Genomic DNA, 19,972 nt, shown 5'->3' with positions numbered 1-19,972 from the left:
GCTTCACTCCTGGCCCCTAAATCACATCTTTTATTCAGGGACAGATGGCTTTCCCAGGTTGCTCAGTGGTAAAGAATCTGCCTGCCACTGTAGGAGACGCAAGAGACACAGGTTCAATCCCTGGATCAGGAAGATGCCCTGGAGGAGGGCATGGTAACCCACTCCAGTATTCTTGCTTGGAGAATTCCATAGACAGAGGATCCTGGAGGGCTACAGTCCGTGCGGTCGCAGAGTCGGACATGGCTGAAGCTACTTAGCATGACACAGCACAGCCAGGGCTGGCTGTTGGGGCACAGGCTCTGCAGACAGGATCCTCGCACTTACCTGCTGTGTGACCTTGGGGGGCGTCCCACATGCCTCAGTTACCCCCCATATAAAATGAGAATGGGATTTCCCTCATCCCATCGTCGTGAAGTCTGGATGAAATGATCGTCTCAGAGCGGGATTTGGCCCCCATGAGCTCTTTGTGTGAGCTGCAGTGAGAAGGAGGATGGTGAGGGTGGTGGTGGTGATAATTCGAGAAGAAGGCGTAGAAGGAGCAAAGAGAAAAGTTGTCAGCACCCCTCCAGCTGGAAGCCGAGGCCTTTCCCCAGAGCTTGACAGCAGAATTAACGTGGCTCTCAGGGCCCAAAGGGTGGGACCAGACGTGAGCTCCCAGCCTTGAAATTCCACGTGCCCCCATCCCCAGGACACAGTCAGTATCGCTTTGTTTCCTGGGATCATTAGAATGGGGCAGGGGGGTGGCGGTCCGCAGGTGGGCAGGGCAGTGCCAGCACCCCGCACCGGAGGCCAGTCTGCAAATGTTCTCTGCCAAGCCCAGCACAGCCCTCCGCTGATTCACGGAGGTGGCTCCTCCTCCCCCGCCCTCCCCCAGCCCCCGTCCCTTCTCTCCCTTCCATCCTGGGCTCCAGGAGGAGAAAGGGCAGCCGAGGACAGCGAGGACGCAACCCCACACCCCTCCATGACTGGCTCTCGCTGCCCCTCACCTCAGACAAGTGGCAGCCGGGCTCCTGAGCTGTCCGGGCCCCGACGTCCCCACCTCTCTCAGCGCCGGGACGGCAGGCCCTTTGTGCCGCCGAAGCGAGCTGGTCTCCCATAAAGTCTGAACCCGCCAGGAGCGCGCCTCTCCTGCAAAGATCCCTTTGCTCTTTTTGCTTCCTGGAGAAGCCGCCGTGGCTTCTTCCTCTCCTCCTCCCGTCTGTCTGAAGAACTTTATTGTCTCCCGAGTGGAACATTTAGCGCTCTCCGCTGACCCATAGTGCCATGCGTGCTGCATTTCGGTGAATAGGATTCTGAATATTGTAAATACCTGGTTAGCTCAAGGGTGGGCGTGAGTTTGAAGAGGAAAAGCAACGCTGGAAGGAGACAATGAGTTAGAAAACTCCGAACATCTTTTTTCCTTCTCCAAAGACAGCACTCGTGGGAATCCCAGGGCTGGCAGGGGGGCCTCCAGGACCTCTCCCCCTCCCCCGTTTCTCAGGGCAAGCACCCTCCCGACCCCCAGCGGTTCTCCCTTTGAAGACTTGCTTTAGAAACCCTTTCTGGGGCTTTAGAACCCTGACCACTTGGCTCCCTCACCAAGGGCTTCGTTTCATCCCCATTTTACTCCCCCACGCGAAGATGAGCTGACAGGCACTGTCTTGGCATCAGCAGCAATTGAACCTGGAGATGCAAGCCTCTCACGGGGGCCCCAAGAAGTCCTCAGACAGGAGAAAAGGCGAAGGGGAGGAAAAAGGGGGGAGGGGACTCCTACAGGGGGCAGAGGCAGGGAGGAAGTATAGGCTGATTGCAGCACCTTGGGTCTGGAGAGCAGTAGAGACAAGGGCTGTGAACCCAAGTGTGTGACTCCCGGCACAGGGCTCCTCGCTGGCACTAGCCAGTCCACTTTGCCAGCTGGCAGAGGAGAGAATTAGGCTCCCCGGTCAGTCCCCAGAGGCATCCCCACAGCACCTATGTCTCTCTCTGGGCCCCGAGCACCGGCCATCTGCATCCTCCCCACACCCAGAGATTCTCAGTCTTCTGACCTTGCTCCATGACCCTGTGTTCCACCCAGCACATCCTGGGGAACTCTGTCATCTGTCTGCCCCCCTGCCCCGGGTCAAGCACACACCCCCAAACAGGAAAGAGAATTCTAGTACAAGGCTCCGCGGAGAGCTCAGGGTAACCAGGCAACTGAGGACAATAGTCAGAGGCTCCAGCAACGGCCGGGCAGGCTTTGTATGTGACACGTACTCGGCACACGCGTTGTCTCATCCCAACCCGCGGCAACCCCAGAATGCGAGAGAGGTTTGCATTAACTCGCTCCCTGGTTTCTCCGAGCACTGGCCAAGCTCTGTGTGTACAGGGCCGTGGGAAGCTGGGACCTGGCTCTTGCTGAGATGCTAAACTGAGGGTGGGACTTGGCCATCAGCCCCTGTCACAGGCTCCCAGAGCTGGCAGGTTCTCCCAAACCTAGGGCGTTTCACCAGCCCCTGATGCCCCAGGCATAAACCTTAGTCCCTCTGAAAGGACTGCTATTATCTGAGCCTCCAGGTGCCACGAGCCTGCCTCTTTCGAAGAACCTTCCTCCACGTGCTGGAAGGAAGCAGGGACAAAGGTCAGTGAAGACAGACAGGAAGTCCCGAATTCACTGGTCTTCTCCCATGGCCTGGGTCTGCCCTTACATGTAGGGGTGTTTGTAGTATCTCAGGCTCACACAGTTCTCTGGGCCCTGATGTTGTTTCTGGAAGGGAAGCCCCTTGGCATCGATTTGAAAAGCACATCCACTTCTAAAAGGCCATCTGGGCATTCGCACACACAGGCTTAAGGAAGCCATTTGACAGATGGAAAAACTAAGGTTCAAAGGGATGGGGCCACTTGACCAGAGCTGGGAAACCCCACATGTCCATCTGATTCCAAAACCTATGTGTTAGCACTTCCTCCCTTCATTCACATATTCACTTAAAGCAAGTGTTGGCTGCAACCAGACGGTCCGCCCAACCCCTCTGCCCTACACCCCTCACCTCTCACCCAGCCCCAACTCCTCCCCAAAGAAAAGGACTCACCAATTAGACATTTTGGAGGAAGGCCAAGAGGCTGGGCCTTAAAACGTCTCTTGGGAACAGGCCCAGGATGGAATCAGCTCCTCCGGGGGCCCCAGAGAAGTAGCGGGCATCCCTTTAGTGGCCTCCACAGCCCAAGTCTCTCTCCAGCCCTCCCAAGCCTCGGAGGAAGCAGCTTTCTACCTGGCGGGCGACCTGGGATTCCAGACCAGCTGTGTCCCCGCCCACTGGCCGAGAGGCCACCAATAGCCATTGGGATTCCATGTAGAAGCCGCCACCTTCTCCGTCTTTACCTGGACCGCCAGTCGGTCACCAAGGAAGAAGAGCAGACTTGAGGCTCAGAAACCAGAACATTCTTTTTTTTTTTTCTTTTCCTCCCCATGCATGCGCCTTTAATTTCTCCCTTCCCCAAGCCCACCGAGCCTTTGTACTTTTGCAGTTGCAGCTGTTTTTATTTGCCGCCGCTGCTGTTGTTTTAAAAGGTCTATTTTCACATGGAATGTTATCCAATTAGCAGAGCAATGTGTTGGCTTAAATAAACACTTGGGGGGAGCCGGCAGTAGGGAGATGGGATGGCGGGCGGGTTGGCAGGCAGCGTTCTTCTCACTGGTAAACAGCCGCAGCTTTAATTGGGGGGTCGCGCCAGCTGACGTCTCCTTCCCACTTCTCACTTTTCGCACGCTGCCGGGATGGGGGAGAGGACAGGGAGGGGTGATGTGGGCACACGGCCCCAGGTCCACTCCAGTTGGGGTGATGCTGAGTGTCTTGTAGGGGGAGTCCCATTGGACCTCTCCGCGCCTATGGACCTCGCCTTGCCCATTCCACCAAAACAAGACCAGTCGTGGGAAGAGGTGATGGCGAGCGAGCCAGACAGAGCTTCTTAAGGCAGAGACAGCCGCCTCCTCGCTGGGTGCCTGGCCACGGTACTGGCACCATCAACAGCAATTGCCATGAGGCTAGTGATGGTGTGCGGTCTGCATACATTTGCTTATCCGAATGCAAGGACTGCAGAGAGTACAGCCTGCCCCGTGACCCCAAGGGAGTGCAGCCAGGGACTGAAGGGGACATGGCCCCATGGGAATGAGGAATCAAGCTGTGTCCTCCCCCGGACAGCTCATGTTCTAGAAAGGCAGGGTTGCACAGTGGTTAGCAGCATGGCCTGTGAAATCAGAGCTGTCTCCTTCCATCTGTGTGCATGTGCGCAAGGGGTTTCATGTCGCCGCACCCCAGGTTACTCCTCCCCACAACCAGAAAGAATAGTACTGCCGCTTGAGGCAGCTGTGAAGGTTAAGTAGAAGGATGCGTGCCAAGCCATTGCCATAGGCTTTGGCAGAGGGCACCAGAGAAACAGAGGCAGTGGTGTGCTCTGGGCCCCCTGTGGGGTGGGCACGCTGCACTTTGGAGACTGGGTGTCCGTTGCCTTTGTTTCCTTAACTGGATGCAAATCCAGGAATTAGGGTGCTGTTACCACTGGTCTGTTGAAGCATGTGTGTTAAGTGTGTGCATTCGTGCTTGTGGGGTTTTTATTTATTTAGTTTTAGTTTTGACCGCACTGGGTCTTCATCGCTGTGCGGGCTTTTCTCCAGTTGCGTTGAGCGGGGCTACTCTCTAGTTGTGGTTCGAGAGCTTCTCATAGTGGTGGCTTCTCTTGTCTCTTGTTGTGGAGCACGAGCTCTAGGCGCGTGGGCTTCAGTAGTTGTGGCACTCAGGCTTGATTGCCCCACAACATCTGGGATCTTCCCGGACCAGGGATCGAACCTCTGTCACCTACATTGGCGACACTGGACCAACAAGAAAGTCCTCCTGCCTGTACTTTAACTGCAAGTTTTCCTAGTTCCTATCATCAGGCCCCAGGGCTAAAAGAAAACACGTTTGAACCCTGAGCCTTGAACTTCAGAGCAAGGATTTGGACTCAGCCAACACATTTATGGGCTGAGAACCCAGAATCAGGACAAGCCACCCTCTTCCGACTAGCCAATGTTCATCCATCCTCACTGGGCCTCACTGAGGCCCAAAGCGTGCCTGCGTCCCTCTGTCCCTCCATGTGTCCTGAGGCTGCCCCAGCCCTGCGGGGTCAGAGTGGAGGCTGCGGGTCTCCCCTGCTCTGAGAAGGGCTCGGGTTCAGACATCCTCGTCTCAGATTTACTCAGCAATCTAGACCAGTTCCCAAGGAAAGGTAGCCAGCCCAGCTGAGCTGGATGGCCTTTCTCCCTCCCAGCAACACAAAGTCATCATCATCTTAAAATTACCAGGAATTACCTGGAATTACCAGGATTACCAGGAATTCCCTAGCAATTCTGTGCTTAGGACTTCAGGCTTTGCTGCCGAGGGCCCAGGGTTCAGTCCCTGGTCGAGAAACTAAGATCCTGTAAGCCGTGTGGCACGGCCAAAGAAAAATAACGATGAAACTAAACTACCAAGGGCAGTATCACAGGGCCCAGGAATCACAGGCCCTGAGTGTGTGCCAGGCACTGGATTAAATGCCTAGTCATGTATTCTCAGCCTCAGGAAGCCTGAAGCTCCCCCACTTTGTAATGGAGAAAGTGAACACTCAGAAGTTTCTCGTCAGGTCAAAGGCAAGAAAGCACCAAGACCAAGCTTCCCGCCCCGCTGTGAAGCCCAAGGCCATCACCGGACCCCGCGGCCTCACTGCCTGGTCTCTCTGGGCCCTCGGCTCCCTGGGGTTGCCCCTCTTTCTCTAGTGGCTCTCTTCTTCCTCTCCGAGGTCAGAGGTCATGTGTCACCTTCCTGTTCCCTGGTTCCATCCCTTCATTTGGGCTCTTAGTAGGTCTTCCAGTGATGTTGAGTAGAGTTGAGCTGAGTTGGATGGATGGATACAAGGTAGAGACATCTAGTCATCTGAAAGATGTAGACACAACAGCCTAGAAAATGGGTCCCTGAGCATTCCTTAGAAGACTGCCCTCAGCTCCACGATATCAGGCCTTAGAGTGGCCCCGGGTGCTGAGTGGGCGGCCCCCAGTTGGAGTCACCAGTGTTGTGCAAAGAGCTCCATTTATTCAGGGGGCCAGCTGCTCCCCCATGGAAGCCAGAAACAGCTGGAAGGTTTGCCAAGAGCTCGAGAGTGTTGGCCCAGGGACAGAAATGATGTGTCCCTCAGGAGCACAGGGTGCGGTCCAAAAGGAGACGATACAGAATGTTCCAGGGCGGCGGCCCCTCCTCCCGGGAGCCACCGGCCCCTGGTGTCCGACGCCCTCGGCCGAGAAGGAGCCGCGGTCCCAGTGGGGCTGGCACTCCGAGCTCACGTGGTCGTTCTTGGCGGGCACGGGCCGTGCTTCCTCCAGGCATCGGGGGCACAGATGGTTTGGGACAGGTTGGCGGCATCCATGTTCAGGTGAATCTGGCATGTGCTGAGAGATTCTGCCTTCTCTCTCGGCAGGAGACAGCAGAGGGGCCAAGACATGCCCTGGTCTTCTCCAGACAGGAGGCCTGGCCTGGGTCCCTGAGACGGGAGTCCTGCCAAGGGCTCCGAGTGGGCTTTTGTTGCCAGGAGGCAGAGGCCTGTCTCCAGGGAGAGCCGAGGGAAGACCTCCTAGCTGGTGCTGGAGGCCAGGGCTCTCGGGGGCCCGAAGTTGGTGGCTTAGGTCAGAGAAGGTGAAAGAGGCGTGCTTCTGGGATGGCCGAGGCAGAGAGCCGGGTGATGGGGACAGCTCCGGACCCAGGCCTGAGACCTGCTGTCTGAAGTGGGCCGTCCATCTGCCCAGGTCAAGGCAGAGGGACTTCAGGCAGCCATCTGCGTCAGCAAACAGAACCCAACCCCAGATGGTTCAAGGGAAGAGAGATTCGTGGAGGGGTAAGAAGGGCTCAGGGGCTCGCCAGGGACCATGAAATCCAACCCCCTCCCGGGGGCAGTGACAGAGGGAGCTGCCGCCACCTTAGACTAAGGGACCTTGAAGGGACAGGTGAGAGCCTGAGCTGTCAAGGGACCGGCAGGAGCTGTCGTCCTCGAGGGAGAGAGTGAGGGAGAAAGTCCCCCAACATCTCTGACCCCTCCCTTCAGCCTCCCTCCAGCCTCCCATATGCTTGTCCTAAATTGAACCCAGGGCCCATGAGCCCTGGTTATTCCCTACAGGAGAGTCACCCTGGAGAAGGGGGCACAGAGGAGGAGCAGAAATAACCAGCACGGGCACATGGGATCGTGACAGGAAGTGGCCCCGAAGTGGCCCGGTTAGGGGTGGGTGTCTTGTCTCCTGTGGCCTCCTCTTTGCCAAAACACTGCATCCTTAAGAGTTCCATTGTGCACCTTCAGGCTTCAGCGGTGACCTGGCTGGGGGACCAATCAGGTGTTCGACCGAATCCTAGTGGCCTGGGTGACTTCCCATCCCGAGGTCCCGAAGTCATGCATGTTGGGAGCGGGGTCTCCTGGTGATCTTGGTGCCACACCCGTGTGTGTGTGTGTGTGTGTGTGTGTGTGTGTGTGCGCTTGATGGGACAGACATACTCCTTTTCCTGCTGCCTGCATGGACTGAATCCAGGGGCTGGGGGAGCCGGGGCAGGACCCCTAAGTCCCAGGCAGCCCTCCGTCTCCAGCTGGGACCAATCTCAGCGTCTCTCCCAGTCTGGAAATGTTTTCCAGATCCCCGGTGGAGAAGACTCCAAGGCTTGCTCTGTATCTACTGAGCATGTGTTGTCCTGAGCACTGTGCTGGGGGTAGCAAGGATAGAGGCCTCCCTTGGAGGTTCAGGGTCGAGCTGGGGAGCCCGGCACACAAGCAGGTGCTGTAAGACGGCTGGGGGCGCAGGGCACAGCATGGGGTGGGGGCTGGAGTCTGTATGAGGGGAGCAGGGGTCCACCAGCAGGTCGGCTCTGACGATGAGAGGAGCCCTTCCGAGGCTGATGAGAATGTTGTGGAGGCTCAGGGGTGGAACCCCGTAGAGGCTGAAAGGATAAGTAAGAAGGACCTTGTGCTGTTCTGTGCTTAGTCGCTCAGTCGTGTTCGACTCTTTGCGATCCCGTGGACTGTAGCCTGCCAGGCTCCTATGTCCATGGGGATTCTCCAGGCAAGAATACTGGAGCGGGTTGCCGTGCCCTCCTTCAGGGGATCTTCCTGGCGCACGGATCGTACCCAGGTCTCCCTTTACAGTCTGAGCCACCAGAGAAGGCCAAGAATACTGGAGTGGGTAGCCTGTTCCTTCTCCAAGGAAATTTCCTGACCCAGGAATCGAACCGGGGTCTCCTGCATTGCAGGCAGATTCTTTACCAGCTGAGCTACCAGAGAAGCCCGAGAAGGACCTTGACATGCATACAAACCTTGGCCTCAGTTTTCTTCTCCTTGAAATGGAAACATGACCTGTGTCCTCATGAGTAGGCTGAGGTCACTTGCTTAGAGTTCTCTGGTGCCCAGGAGATCAGTAATCCTGGGTGTGCAGGCCCTTGGATGGCAAGGGAGGAACACAGGCACCAGAAGCAGGATTTGGCAAGAAGCAGAGAGCTGGGAACAGCTGACTTTCCACTTCCTCCTCCGTTGGGACACCCAGCCCTGCACGGAGCCCTGGGCAGCCCACCATGACTGAGGCCCTGAGGGCACGCTGTGCCTGGAGCTGAGGTCCAGGAGGCTTTTCTCTGGGGAGAAGGTGGCATGGGTTGGGAGGAAGCTGCTATCAGACAACAGGCCAGAGAGGCTGGAGCTGTGCCTGGAACCTTCCCCTGCACTGGCCCGAAAGCTCCAAGGTTTAGGGCTGGGTCTCCCCCTCACCATTCCCCTGTCTGAAATATAATAGGCTCCTCCAGGCTCTTTTTTATTTTTAAGCAGATCATTCTTTTAAAATTAATTAATTATTTCTGGCCGCGCTAGGTCTTCCATGCTGTGTGCGGGCTTTCTCTAGTTGCAGCGAGCAGGGGCTACTCTTCATTGTGCACAAGTTTCTCATTACAGTGGCTTCTCTTGTGGAACACGGGCACTAGGCTCACGGGCTCAACAGTTTCAGCTCCCAGGCTCCAGAGCACAGGCTCAGTAGTTGTGGCGCACAGGCTTAGCTGCTCCACGGCACGTGGGATGTCCCGGGCCAGGGATCGAACCCATGTGCCTTGCGTTAGCATGCAGATTCTTAACCAGTGGACCACCAGAGAAGTCTTAACCATTTCTTTTTTTAAGTCCTTACTGAATTTGTTACAATATCATTTCTGTTTTATGTTTTTTTTTTTTTTTTGGCCCCAAGGCATGTGGGATCTTAGCCCCCTGACCAGGGATGGAACCTGTACCCCCTACAGTGGAAGGTGAAATCTTAACCACTGGGCCACCAGGGAAGTCCCTGGGCTCTTTTAAGGAAACCCAAATTACTCGGGATTATCCAAGGCCAGTTTTAGCCAGGAATCACTGTCCTTCCTGCCTGGGATGGTTTGAGGCCACCACATTCCAACCAGTGAGGCAGTAGGTCTGGAAACAACCTGATTTCCTCCTCACCTGAGGGGATTAGAACCAGGAAGGGTGGTTCTGCTATTTTTAGAGATTCACATATTGTGCTCTAACCTCAAATACAAAAGAGCTTTCGTAGCCTACTTACTATTGTTCCTGCTCTTCAGCAAGGCAAGGGAAGTCAGGGGCACATGTCATAATAATAACAACAGCCAGCCTTTAGTGAGAATTACCATGTGCCAGGCAGTGTGGTGTTAGACTTAGTAGTTCATTGAATCTGAGCAACCATTCTTCTCTGCTACCTCTAGATTTACACATGGGGAATCTGAAGCTCAGAGAGGTTAAGCAGCTTGCCCAAGATCACACAACCTACAAGTGATGAAGCAGGGATTTGAACCATAAGTAGGCTTAGACAGTAAAGAATCTGCCTGCAATGCAGTAGACTCGGGTTCAATCCCTGATTCGGGAAGACCCCCTGGAGAAGGGAATGGCTACCCACTCCAGTAGTTTTGCCTGGAGAATCGCATAGACAGAGGAGCCTGGGGGGCTACAGTTCATGGGGTCACAGGAGTCAGACACAACTGAGCAACTAACACACAGACACAGCCCCGGTCCAAGCCCCCAGTCTTAACTGCAATGCACCCTCATGTCTTAGAGTGAAAAGCTCTTCCAAAGAGAAGGGGATGAAAATTTGCAAGGGGTGACGGGAAGCCAGGAGATGGAATTTTTAGCGATTCCCACAATGAACAGGGCTTCCCTGGTGGCTCAGCCATAAAGAATCTGTCTGTAATGCAGGAGACACAGGTTCAATCCCTGGGTTGGGAAGATCCCCTGGAGAAGAAAATGGCAACCCACTCCGGTATTCTTGCCTGGAGAATCCCATGGACAGAGTAGCCTGGCGGGCTACGGTCCATGGGGTTACAAAGAGTCGGACATGACTTAACGACTTTACCACCACCACAGTAAACAGAGACTGCTCCAGGCTTTGTGTGGCCCTGGAAAGGAGAGTGGGTAAGAAAGAAACACAGATGTGACGACTGGAGCTAGAGAGAGGCTGGGGTTGGAGCATCACGCCTGGACCCTCCTTCCAGGCTCCGTTATCACTTCTTCGGACTCTGACTTAGCCCCTCCCAGAGGCCGCCATTCGGCCACCCCCACCCGGCCGTGTCCCCAGGACCACCGCTCCTCAGGGACCCTGGCACCACGATGGAGTACCCACCACGCCAGACTCCCGACCAATTTCTCTCCCCCAGCTTAAACCCCAGCTCCCCCAGTCAGGCTGTTTCTCTGCCTTGCCAGCTGAGAACGCGTGTGTTTTAAAGCTCTGAATGGGCCATTTCGGCTCGGAGTCCAGATGCATTTTTATATCTGTGTGGGAAAAAAAATGCAGAGGCTCGGCTGGCAGTCAGAAAGAGTTTTTAAATTAACGTTTTTTTTAAAAAAGGAAAAAAAGTTTCCTGCACCTGGTCCCTCTCAGAAAAGCACAGAGAAGAACGAAAGCATTTCTTTCATTTGGCCCCACCCACATTTAATTTTTAAGAGATAACGTGTCTCACCCACCTCGCCCAGGTACTTTTCAGATGCAGCTATCTGATCAAATACCTACCCTATGCCAGCCTCGGGGCTCGTACTGTGTAAGTCACACAAGTAACCCCGTTTTACAGGTAAGGAAACTGAGGCTCATAGTGGGGCATTTGGCTTACCCAGGGTCACGCTTGTCTTCCTAGGCTGCCATGGCTTAAAACAGCAGAAATGTCTTCTCTCACGGTGGTTGCTTGCTAAGTCGCTTCAGTCGTGTCCAACACAACACCATGGACTGTATAGCCCGCCAGGCTTCTCTGTCCATGGGATTCCCCAGGCAAAAATACTGGAGTGGATTGCCATGCCCTCCTCCAGGGATCTTCCCGACTCAAAGATCAAACCCGCATCTTTTATGTCTCCTACATTGGCAGGAGGGTTCTTTATCACTAGCGCCACCTGGGAAGCCCTTAGTGTCGAGGCTAGAAATCCAATATCAGGGTGCAGAAGTGTTGGTTCCTTCTTAGGAAATCTCTGTTCCACAGCCTCTCCTAGCTTCTGGTGACAGCCAGCATTCCTTGGCTTGTGGACATCACTCCAACCTCGGTCCTCACGGGCATTTACCCTGTCTGAGTCTTCACGTGCCCGTCTCTTGTAGGAAGGCCAGTCACTTTGGACCAGGGGCCCACCCTGCTCCACCATGCCCTTGTCTTAATTTAACTGCAGCTGCAAAGACCCTCTTTGCAAATAAAGTCACAGCGTGATGGGGCGTGGAGGGGGTGGGAGTGCCCGTGTCAGGGTTAGGATTTCTATGTATCTTCTTTGCGACAGGGACCCAGTCCAACCAGTAACCATCACAGTACAGATGAGGTTAGAGAGGGCTTGGTTCCAGTCCAGACCACTCCTGGGTACACGCTGCCTCCTCGCAGCATCAGAGAAGCCAGAGGGACACTCCCCCCACAGCGTCTCTTCTCGTAGCAGATGGCACTGCCTGCTACCCAGAAGCAGAAAGCAAGACATCGCTGCCAGCCACTGCCGCTCCCCAGTGCTGACAGCCCCAGGGACCTGCCCTCTTCAAACTCAGCGCTAACCCAAGAGCTAACCCAAGGCCCTTCTGCCAAGAGAAAAAAAAAAAAAATCACAGCTGTCTGTGGTGGCAACACCACCTCCAGGAGAACTAGCATCTATTGAGTGCTTGCTGTGTGCCCCCAGGCTGTTCTGGGCTCTTTGTATGTTAACGCTACTCTAGAACCCTAGAGGAGAGTGCTGTTAAAACACTCATTTTACAGATGGGGAAACTGAGGCCGGGGAGGTTCCTTTAACTAGCCCAAGACCCTGAGGCTAGGAAGTGCAGGACCGCCCGGCCCAGGCACCAATCACAGGCCGGGACAGTGGCTGTTGTGACCGCACCGCCACTTGTAGCTCTGTCCTTGGTCACGTAACCCCCTAATGGAAGAGGAACGCCCAGTGCCTCCTCACACCCCCACCAGGGAGCGGGTTTCCCGGGGCCAGAGCTGGCCTTTAGGTGTGCAATGTCGGCGGGCAGGTGGCCAGGCTGCCAGGCTACAGGGAGGTCTCCGCTTACGTTCTGTGTCTCTCTCCAGAGAGCCTTCAACGCCCTGTGCCACAGCACCCACCTGTACGGCCGGAGGCTGGTGCTGGAGTGGGCCGACTCAGAGGTGAGCCTGCAGGCCCTGCGGCGCAAGACGGCCGAGCACTTCCACGGTAAGAGGACTGCGGGCGGCCAGGCGCCTGGTCCCCCCGCCCCTCCATGTCTTCTGCCTCTCCCCTCCGTATTCCTTCTGCCTCTCCGAGCCGGTGCGGGGTGCTGACCTCTGCAGGTGGCATCACTGGCCTCCACACCCTTGGTGTTTCCCCGTCGAGTCCGGTCATTGGGAGGCCTGGCAGGAAGTCAGGGAGAGGAGGCGCCTGGGTCAGGGTGGTCATCCTCACCACCCCACCCCCACCCCGCCACCTCCCTTCCTGTCCAGCTGCTGCCGGCTGGCTGTCACTGCCACCAAAGGCCCCAGCTCCCGTCCAGTGGCCCTCTCCACCCAGCGAGTGCTCTCTGTCCAGGGTCCAGTGGCCAAGCCAGGGGCCCCTCGCCCCGATTTCCCTGCGCCCGCTACCCCTTTACTTGTCTGCCCTCAGTTACCCAGTTAGAGCACTGTGCACTTCCTGCCAGGACCAAGCCGCGCCTTTCACGTGCCTAGGTGGTATCACTCGGCCGCGCCGATGACCCAGCCCACCCCCACAAATTATTAGTGATCCCTTGCCGTGTCCCAGCGCCGGGAGTGCAGCAGTGACCTGGGGCTGAGGGGGTTGGGTCCAGGTGGAAGGCGCTGGATCCAGAAAGGCCTCCCAGCAGAGGTGACGCCTGTGGCCACAGAAGGACTGCCCGAGGTTGTTGTGAGTGTGACACATAGAGAAACAGGGCGTCCCGCATGGTGGGAGCAGGCGGAGCTGGAAAGGGTGGCCGGGGGTCTTACACAAGCTTCATCTTCTCCAGCACGTTGTCCAGAAGTGGAATGGAAGCCCTGTGACTGTAGCTCAGCCCACCAGACTCTTTAGAACACACCCCTCTGCCCACCCCAGGGGCCTCTCCCGCCTAATCCTTCCCTACAACACCTCCCTCGGAGGGGAGGTCACCGTCCCCAAATGCCCAGCAGGATACTGTCTTTGCAGACACTCTCTTTGCGTATACTCTTCCTTCTGCTCACAATGCCTTGCCTCAACTTTTTTTTCAACCTGGTCAGTGCCTATCTAGCCTTTAAGGCCCAGCGCAAAGGATACCTCCTCCAGCAAGCCTTCCCTTTCCCCGCTCCCCAGGTTATCAGTAATGGCTCTGTCCTCTGCTCTTTCCACCTGTGTTCCTATATCTCCTTGCCGCATCGTCATATATTTCTTTATGATTCTTCTCCTCGCTGGACCGGCGCCTTTGCCGTGGTGGAGACTGCACCACCGGGCTCACCTTTGTCACTGATAGGTTGATCTCCGAGCCCCCATGCCCGCCGGGGCCCATCTGAGACTGGGGAATCCATAAGTAAAGGCAAATGAGAAACCAGAGACGTTAGGGCTAAGTACATAGCCACAAGCACACAACTCAATAAGTCCCCAAATCCTATCTTTATCGACAGCCATTGACAGGCCCAAATGCACCCATCGGCAAATGTTTGTGTAAGGGACTCTCCCGTCCCCCCCACCTCCCCTCCCTGGGGCCAGTGGGTGAGTGCAGGCTCAGCAGTCCTGCCCTGCCTCGGAGAGCAAACCTCAATAGATTGATCTCCAAAGACAGCATTATTGCCTCCCCCTGGAAGAAAGCCGCAGCCGGAAGCACTTCTGTGAGATTGGCCATCTCCCCAGGCCAACCACAGGCCGAGGCCCAGACAGGGGCAGATATTAGCTTGGCCAGAAAGTTGGTTTGGGGGACTTGCCTGGTGGTCCAGTGGTTCAGAATCCACCTGCCAATGCAGAGGACACGGGTTCGATCCCTGGTCTGGGAACTAAGGTCCCACATGCCACGGGGCAACTAAGACCACACACCATAGCTGCTGAGCCCACGCCCTAGAAGCTGTGCTCCACAACAAGAGAAGCCACCTCAATGAAAAGCCCAAGTACACAACTAGAGAGTAGCCCCCACTCGTCACAACTAGAGAAAAAGGCCATGTGCAGCTACCAAGACCCAGCGCAGCCAAAAATAAATAAATTTTTTTAAACAGTTCATTCACGAACTATCTTTTGAGAAAACCTGACGATGGTTTGGAAAAGATGGTATGGAAAAAAAAACCAAATGAACTTTCTGGCCAACATAATGCAATAATAGCAGGAAAAACAGCAGTGGATTTGCATCCATCTTCCCGTTCATGCTCTCACAGCGCTATGCAGTGGGTGTGATCAGCCCCATTTTGCAGATGACAGAATTGAGACCAGCCGAGCCTAGAAGGACTCGTGACAGCTACTGTGTATTAATAATAAGGACTTCCTCTGCTGGGATGTCATCTGTATGTGACCCACGTCGCCTCTCTCATCCCCACAGCAACCCTCGCTGCTGTGGGTGCTGCTGTCCCCAGCTTGTTGTTGTTCAGTTGCCAAGTCATGTCGACCACATGGACTCCAGCACACCAGGCTTCCCTGTCCTTCACCATCTCTTGGAGTTTGCTCAAACTCATGTCCATTGAGTCAGTGATGCCACCCAACCTTCTCATCCTCTTGCACCCCCTTCTCCTCTTGCCCTCAATCTTTCCCAGCATCAGCGTCTTTTCCGTTGAGTCAGTTCTTCACATCAGGTGGCCAAAGTATTCATCTTACAGATAAAGAAACTGAGGCATGGAGAGGTTCAGCTGAGCTCCTCCTAGCTGTGCATCCCGGGACAAGTCACTGCGCCCCCTGGGGCTTCTGTTTCCCATTCTACAAATGAGGATATGAACAGTTCCCCCGTATGGAGTCACGAAATGGTCAGTGATAACAAAAACAGCGCAAGCTGCCTTTTTTTCCCACCCACACAGCACCCCTAGAACGTTGTGGTTTAGTGTCTCAGTCATGTATGACTCTTGCGACCCCATGGACTGTAGCCCACCAGGCTCCTCTGTCCATGGGATTTCCCAGGTGAGAATACCAGAGTAGGTTGCCATTTCCTACTCCAGGGGATCTTCCCGACCCAGGGATCGAATCCGCATCTCCGTGTCTCCTGCATTGGCAGGTGGATTCTTTACCGCTGAGCCACTGGGGGTAGATGCCCTCAATCACCCTGTTTTACAGATGAAGGGACTGAGGCTCGCCTAGATGACAGAACTCACCCAGGGTCATGCAGATAGTAGGGGGTGGAAGCAGAGTTTGCATCCTCGGACAGCCTGGCTATAGCACCCCATTCTTGGAGTGACACCCCCTCCGTCCCTCCCCAGTAGGCAGAACGCCGTGGGGGAAGCAGGACAGACACGTCAGCCGAAAACCAGTGCTCTGAAAATGTCAGCCCTCACCCACCCGCCCATTGTCTGCTGGATCTCCTTGGGAATGGGGGGTACCCGCGGCGGCCCTGAATACTCAGAATAGGGCTGCTGGCCTCCTGCCCTCCTGGCTGCACCCTTTTTCTCGGCTCTGCCCCTTCCCCATGGTGAAAAATACCCCACTCGTTTATGTCAAAATCTGCATTGTTCAGAGCTTCCAGGGCCCTGGCAGACTCCGAGGGCAAGTGGGATCCATGCCCAGTTCCTCCCCCTGGGCCCTGATCTGTGCCAGGAAGGCACTCAGATCTCAGGTAGAGGCCCGGAGCCCCATTTGCCCAACCCGAGCACCAAGGCCACGACAAAGGGCTCCCTGGGGAAGGTGGTCCTCGGAATGAAAGGCCAGTGTCTTAACCATTTGGGGGGACCTGGCAGGGAGCTCACTAGTGACACCGTGGCCTCCGAGCTGGCCTCGGGGCCAGTGGGAGGTGGCCAGAGTGATGGAGAGGCCCCATTATGGCTGGTGCTGTCAGCATGCGTTACCCCGAGTTCACCCTCACCTCTGGGGCACAGCTCCTCCACCAGGCCAGCCACTCCCCTGAGGGAGACCATGGGGACAGGGTGCTGCTGGGCGGAGGGCTTCCCAGGCCCTGTGACCAGCCCTTCTCTCCCCCGTCAGTCCCTGACAAGCTGAGGTCAAGGCGCACAGCTCCACATGCAGTTCAGGCCAAGTAATACTCATTACTGTTATTATTCCCATGACAACCTTCATCTGTTAAGCCTCACTCCATGCCAGGTACTGTCTATGGGCTTTCACAGGTATTAATCCTGCAGAATCCTGGCAGGTAAACACTGTCATTATCCTCCATTTCCCAGATGAGGAAACTGAGTCCCAGAGAGGGCCAGTGACTTCCCCAGGGGCGCCCAGCCACTAGTGGCCAAGTCAGGAGTCAGAGCTGGGCCTCTAGCCATCCTTCCGGCTGCACGTGAGCAGCTGTGCACACGGCCCCTTACGTTTCACGCCAGTCTGTGCGGTGGCCTCTGGCAGGTTGCTGCACCTCGGTTTGCCATCTGTACAGTGAGACTAGGGTGCTACCTCATAGGGGAATCGAGGGGCGGAACTTACAGGAGATGATGCTTCTAAAGCTGTGGGTGCCCTGTGAGAAGGCAGCAGATACTATGTTTTCTCCCCTCCCCTGCCAGGGGCTTACGCATCCTGTTTCCCTTGCATTCCTGTCAAGCCAGGCCAAGGGAGGATGCTCTCTAGGCAGATGAAAGAGACTTAAAGAGGAATCCTAGTTTTTAGAAGCCTGGACAACAGGGAATGTATGAGAGAGGGAGGGAGGGAGAGGGGATGAGAATGAAAATGCACATCAGCTGGGCAGGGCATGGGATGGTACGTTTGCATCCGATCCTGCATGCCACCTGGTCCCCATGCCTGGCACACAGAAGGCGTTTCTCAGTACACGGTAACAACAAGGAGGAGGAGATGGATTCCTTGGTGATAAAAATTCGTGCTGTCTGGCCATCCGAGGCAATCATGGGAACTAAATACCCTCAGCCCCCCTGTCTCAACCTTGCCACTTACCTAGGGTCCCTTATCGGCAGCCACAAAAGCTCAGAGCAAACCCCCCAGCGCTCCTTCCCCAAGGCAGGGGTGGGCAGTCTTCATTTCATCCACTGCTGTCCCTGATCACGTGGGGCATTAGATAGTCCCTGGTGAGCTAACACTTAATGAAACACCCATCAAATGGACCGGCCGAGAGCAGGTCTTTGAAAGTCATTGGAAAAGCTGCCCCGAGGTGGCAAAGCCCTTGACCCCAGACAGCGACACTCGTGCCCAGGGACGAACACAACCACCCCGTTCCTCAGTCCCACCTCCCTGTGGTCTCGCTGCCTCCCTTCCTGGCCGGAATTGGCTATCTCATCCACAGCTCCGCGGCCCCCCAGCAGTGAAGTGCTGTTCTTCGGTGCCTTGCGTCCGGGAGGGTGAAAAGAGAGAGCACGGAGGGAAGAAAGAGGAAAGGCGGCCACTGGCTGCGTCCCTTTCTTCCCGAGCGTGTTACAAACCAGCAGGGTCAGGGCATTGAGAAGCTTTCAGGGCCCTGGCAGGCTGTGGTACCTGCGAGCGCCGCTGACAGAATATAATGGCACGGAAGCAGTCCGCCCTCAGAACCCTCTGTTTTCAAGCGTGCACAGCCAGGGAGGCCGGGGCAAACAGGCTTTTATTTGGCCGGGAGCATGGCTCTGCTTCCCAGCGTTGTCTTATTCCAGCTGGGAGACTGATGGGCTGTGGTTAGCGGCTGCACCTTTCACCTCCGGAGCTGGGAGCGCAGACATGACCGGCATGGCAAGTGGCTGGCAGCGCCGCCGTCCCCCCACCCGGCCAAGCCAGGCCAGCCTGGGATGCGAGAGCTGCCATCTTCAGGCCCAGGCAGTCACTGGCCTCCAGCACAGTGGCCGTCTCTGCCAGGAAGTAAGGAGCCCGATTCCTGGCCCCCTGGTTCCATCAGCCTGACCCACCTGCCTGTGACTTGAGATCTCAGCCCAAGTATCAGAGATTGGACTTCTCCCCGACACCTGCCATCCTGGGAGTTCCCCTGTCACACCCCATACCTCGTCTCCCTGACACTTTAATGAACACAGGTTCCCGTGCCCAATGTGCAGTGAAGCCAGACTGAAATATGGGAGTTTGGAGCAGAGAAAGGTTTATTGCAGGGCCATGCAAAGAGTCAAAGTGGCTTCTAACCCCAAAAACCCTCAAGCTCTCCTAAGGGTTCCAGCAAAGCATTTTTAAAAGCCTGGTAGGAGGAGGGGATCACCAGATCCATGATCAGATCCTGCATATTTTCTGACTGGTGAGGTAACAGGGCAGTGTCACGGGGCTAACTTTATCAGTCCTTAGGCTCCAGGAAGCCTGGGGCTAGGAGCTCATGGCCATCAGGTTGTTTTTGTTGTTCAGTTGCTCAGTCGTCTGACTCGTTGTGACCTTATGGACTGCAGGACACCAGGCTTTCCTGGTCCTCCACTATCTCCCGGAGGTTGCTCAAACTCATGTCCCATTGGGTCGGTGATGCTGTCTAACCATCTCATTCATCTCATCAAGTAGTTAACATCCTCCATTTGATGGGGTGTGTGTTCGTATTGGCAAAACAATTGGAGAAATTTGCATCAAATATTGCTGTGTGGACACTTCAGAGAAGAGCTGAGGCAGAGGATATGGGGGAGGGCCCGTCCTGGGAAGGCCCCACAGGGTCTTGGTCTGTTGCACTTTGTGTTCACCTGTGTGGTTTAACCTCGCTACTCCCCAAGAGACTTGATCCTCCAGGGGACCTGGTCCTCTCCACGTCCCCTGCCTTGTCTCAGCACCTAGCACAGAGCAGGTGCTCACTAACAACCTGTGGGGTGAAGAAGCGAACAGAAAAACCCTGATCATCAGAAGGGCCCCTTTTAATGGAGCGTCTAATGTGTTCTGGACTCTGTAAGAGCAGCCCTGTGTGGTATGCTGCCAGGGAGCCCTAACCTTGACCCTTGAAAGCCCACTGTTCGGAAGAGAGGCAGTCTAGTGCCTCCTTTTAAAGTCAGAGAAAGAGAGAGCTTTGTGAAGATGTACCATGTGCGGGGACAGTGGCAGGTTTCGTGTGCTATCTCATTTTAGCCTCAAAACTCCCTAGAGAGAGGTGCTGTTCCCATTTTCCTGAGGTGAAAACATCCCCAGAAGGGTCGAGTGACTTTTCCTGAGGACACTTATCTTTGTACACTATAGGACAGCTCACCTTATCACCACTGCCTAGACCCCAGCAGTTCCTAAATCCCTAATTATCACCTCCCCCCATCAGATCTGGGTTCCACGGTCCAATTAGGACCATGGTTACAAACTACAGCCCACAGCCAGATCCAGCCTAAAGCCCATTTTTGTAAATACAGCTGTTTTTTGGCACACAGCCATGCCCATTTTTCACATAAAGTCTCCAGCTGTGTCTTCACACCGTAAGGACAGAGTTGAGTCGTTATGACAGAGACCCTACAGCCCTCAAAGCCTTAAAATATTTACCGTCTTCCCTTTTACAGAAAGTTTACAGCCCCTAGGGCTTGTGAAA

The 19,972-nt window shown here is 55.4% G+C and overlaps 1 protein-coding gene and 1 long non-coding RNA gene across 7 annotated transcripts in view; one reads left to right on the top strand and one right to left on the bottom strand.

Moving 5' to 3' along the window:
* Positions 1-19,972, top strand: part of RBM19 (RNA binding motif protein 19) — a 120,652-nt gene that overhangs the window by 87,441 nt on the left and 13,239 nt on the right. For all 6 annotated transcript variants that reach the window (XM_081544718.1, XM_081544717.1, XM_081544716.1 and 3 more), the window contains one exon: positions 12,537-12,657. In XM_081544718.1, the coding sequence (XP_081400844.1) occupies positions 12,537-12,657 (121 nt within the window). The remainder of the gene's footprint in view (positions 1-12,536; positions 12,658-19,972) is intronic.
* Positions 15-2,133, bottom strand: LOC145527179 (uncharacterized). The gene is made up of 4 exons (XR_014069556.1): positions 1,579-2,133; positions 1,310-1,355; positions 987-1,128; positions 15-473 (listed from the first exon to the last, which is right to left on the bottom strand). It is a non-coding gene; the product is annotated as an uncharacterized LOC145527179 (long non-coding RNA).

This window comes from Giraffa tippelskirchi, chromosome 11 (genome assembly GCF_054371585.1).
Source record: "Giraffa tippelskirchi isolate mGirTip1 chromosome 11, T2T-mGirTip1v1.2.pri, whole genome shotgun sequence".
In the NCBI taxonomy this organism is placed as follows: domain Eukaryota; kingdom Metazoa; phylum Chordata; class Mammalia; order Artiodactyla; family Giraffidae; genus Giraffa; species Giraffa tippelskirchi.
Note: the sequence above shows the minus strand (reverse complement) of the source record. Positions and strands in the feature narration are given on the sequence as shown.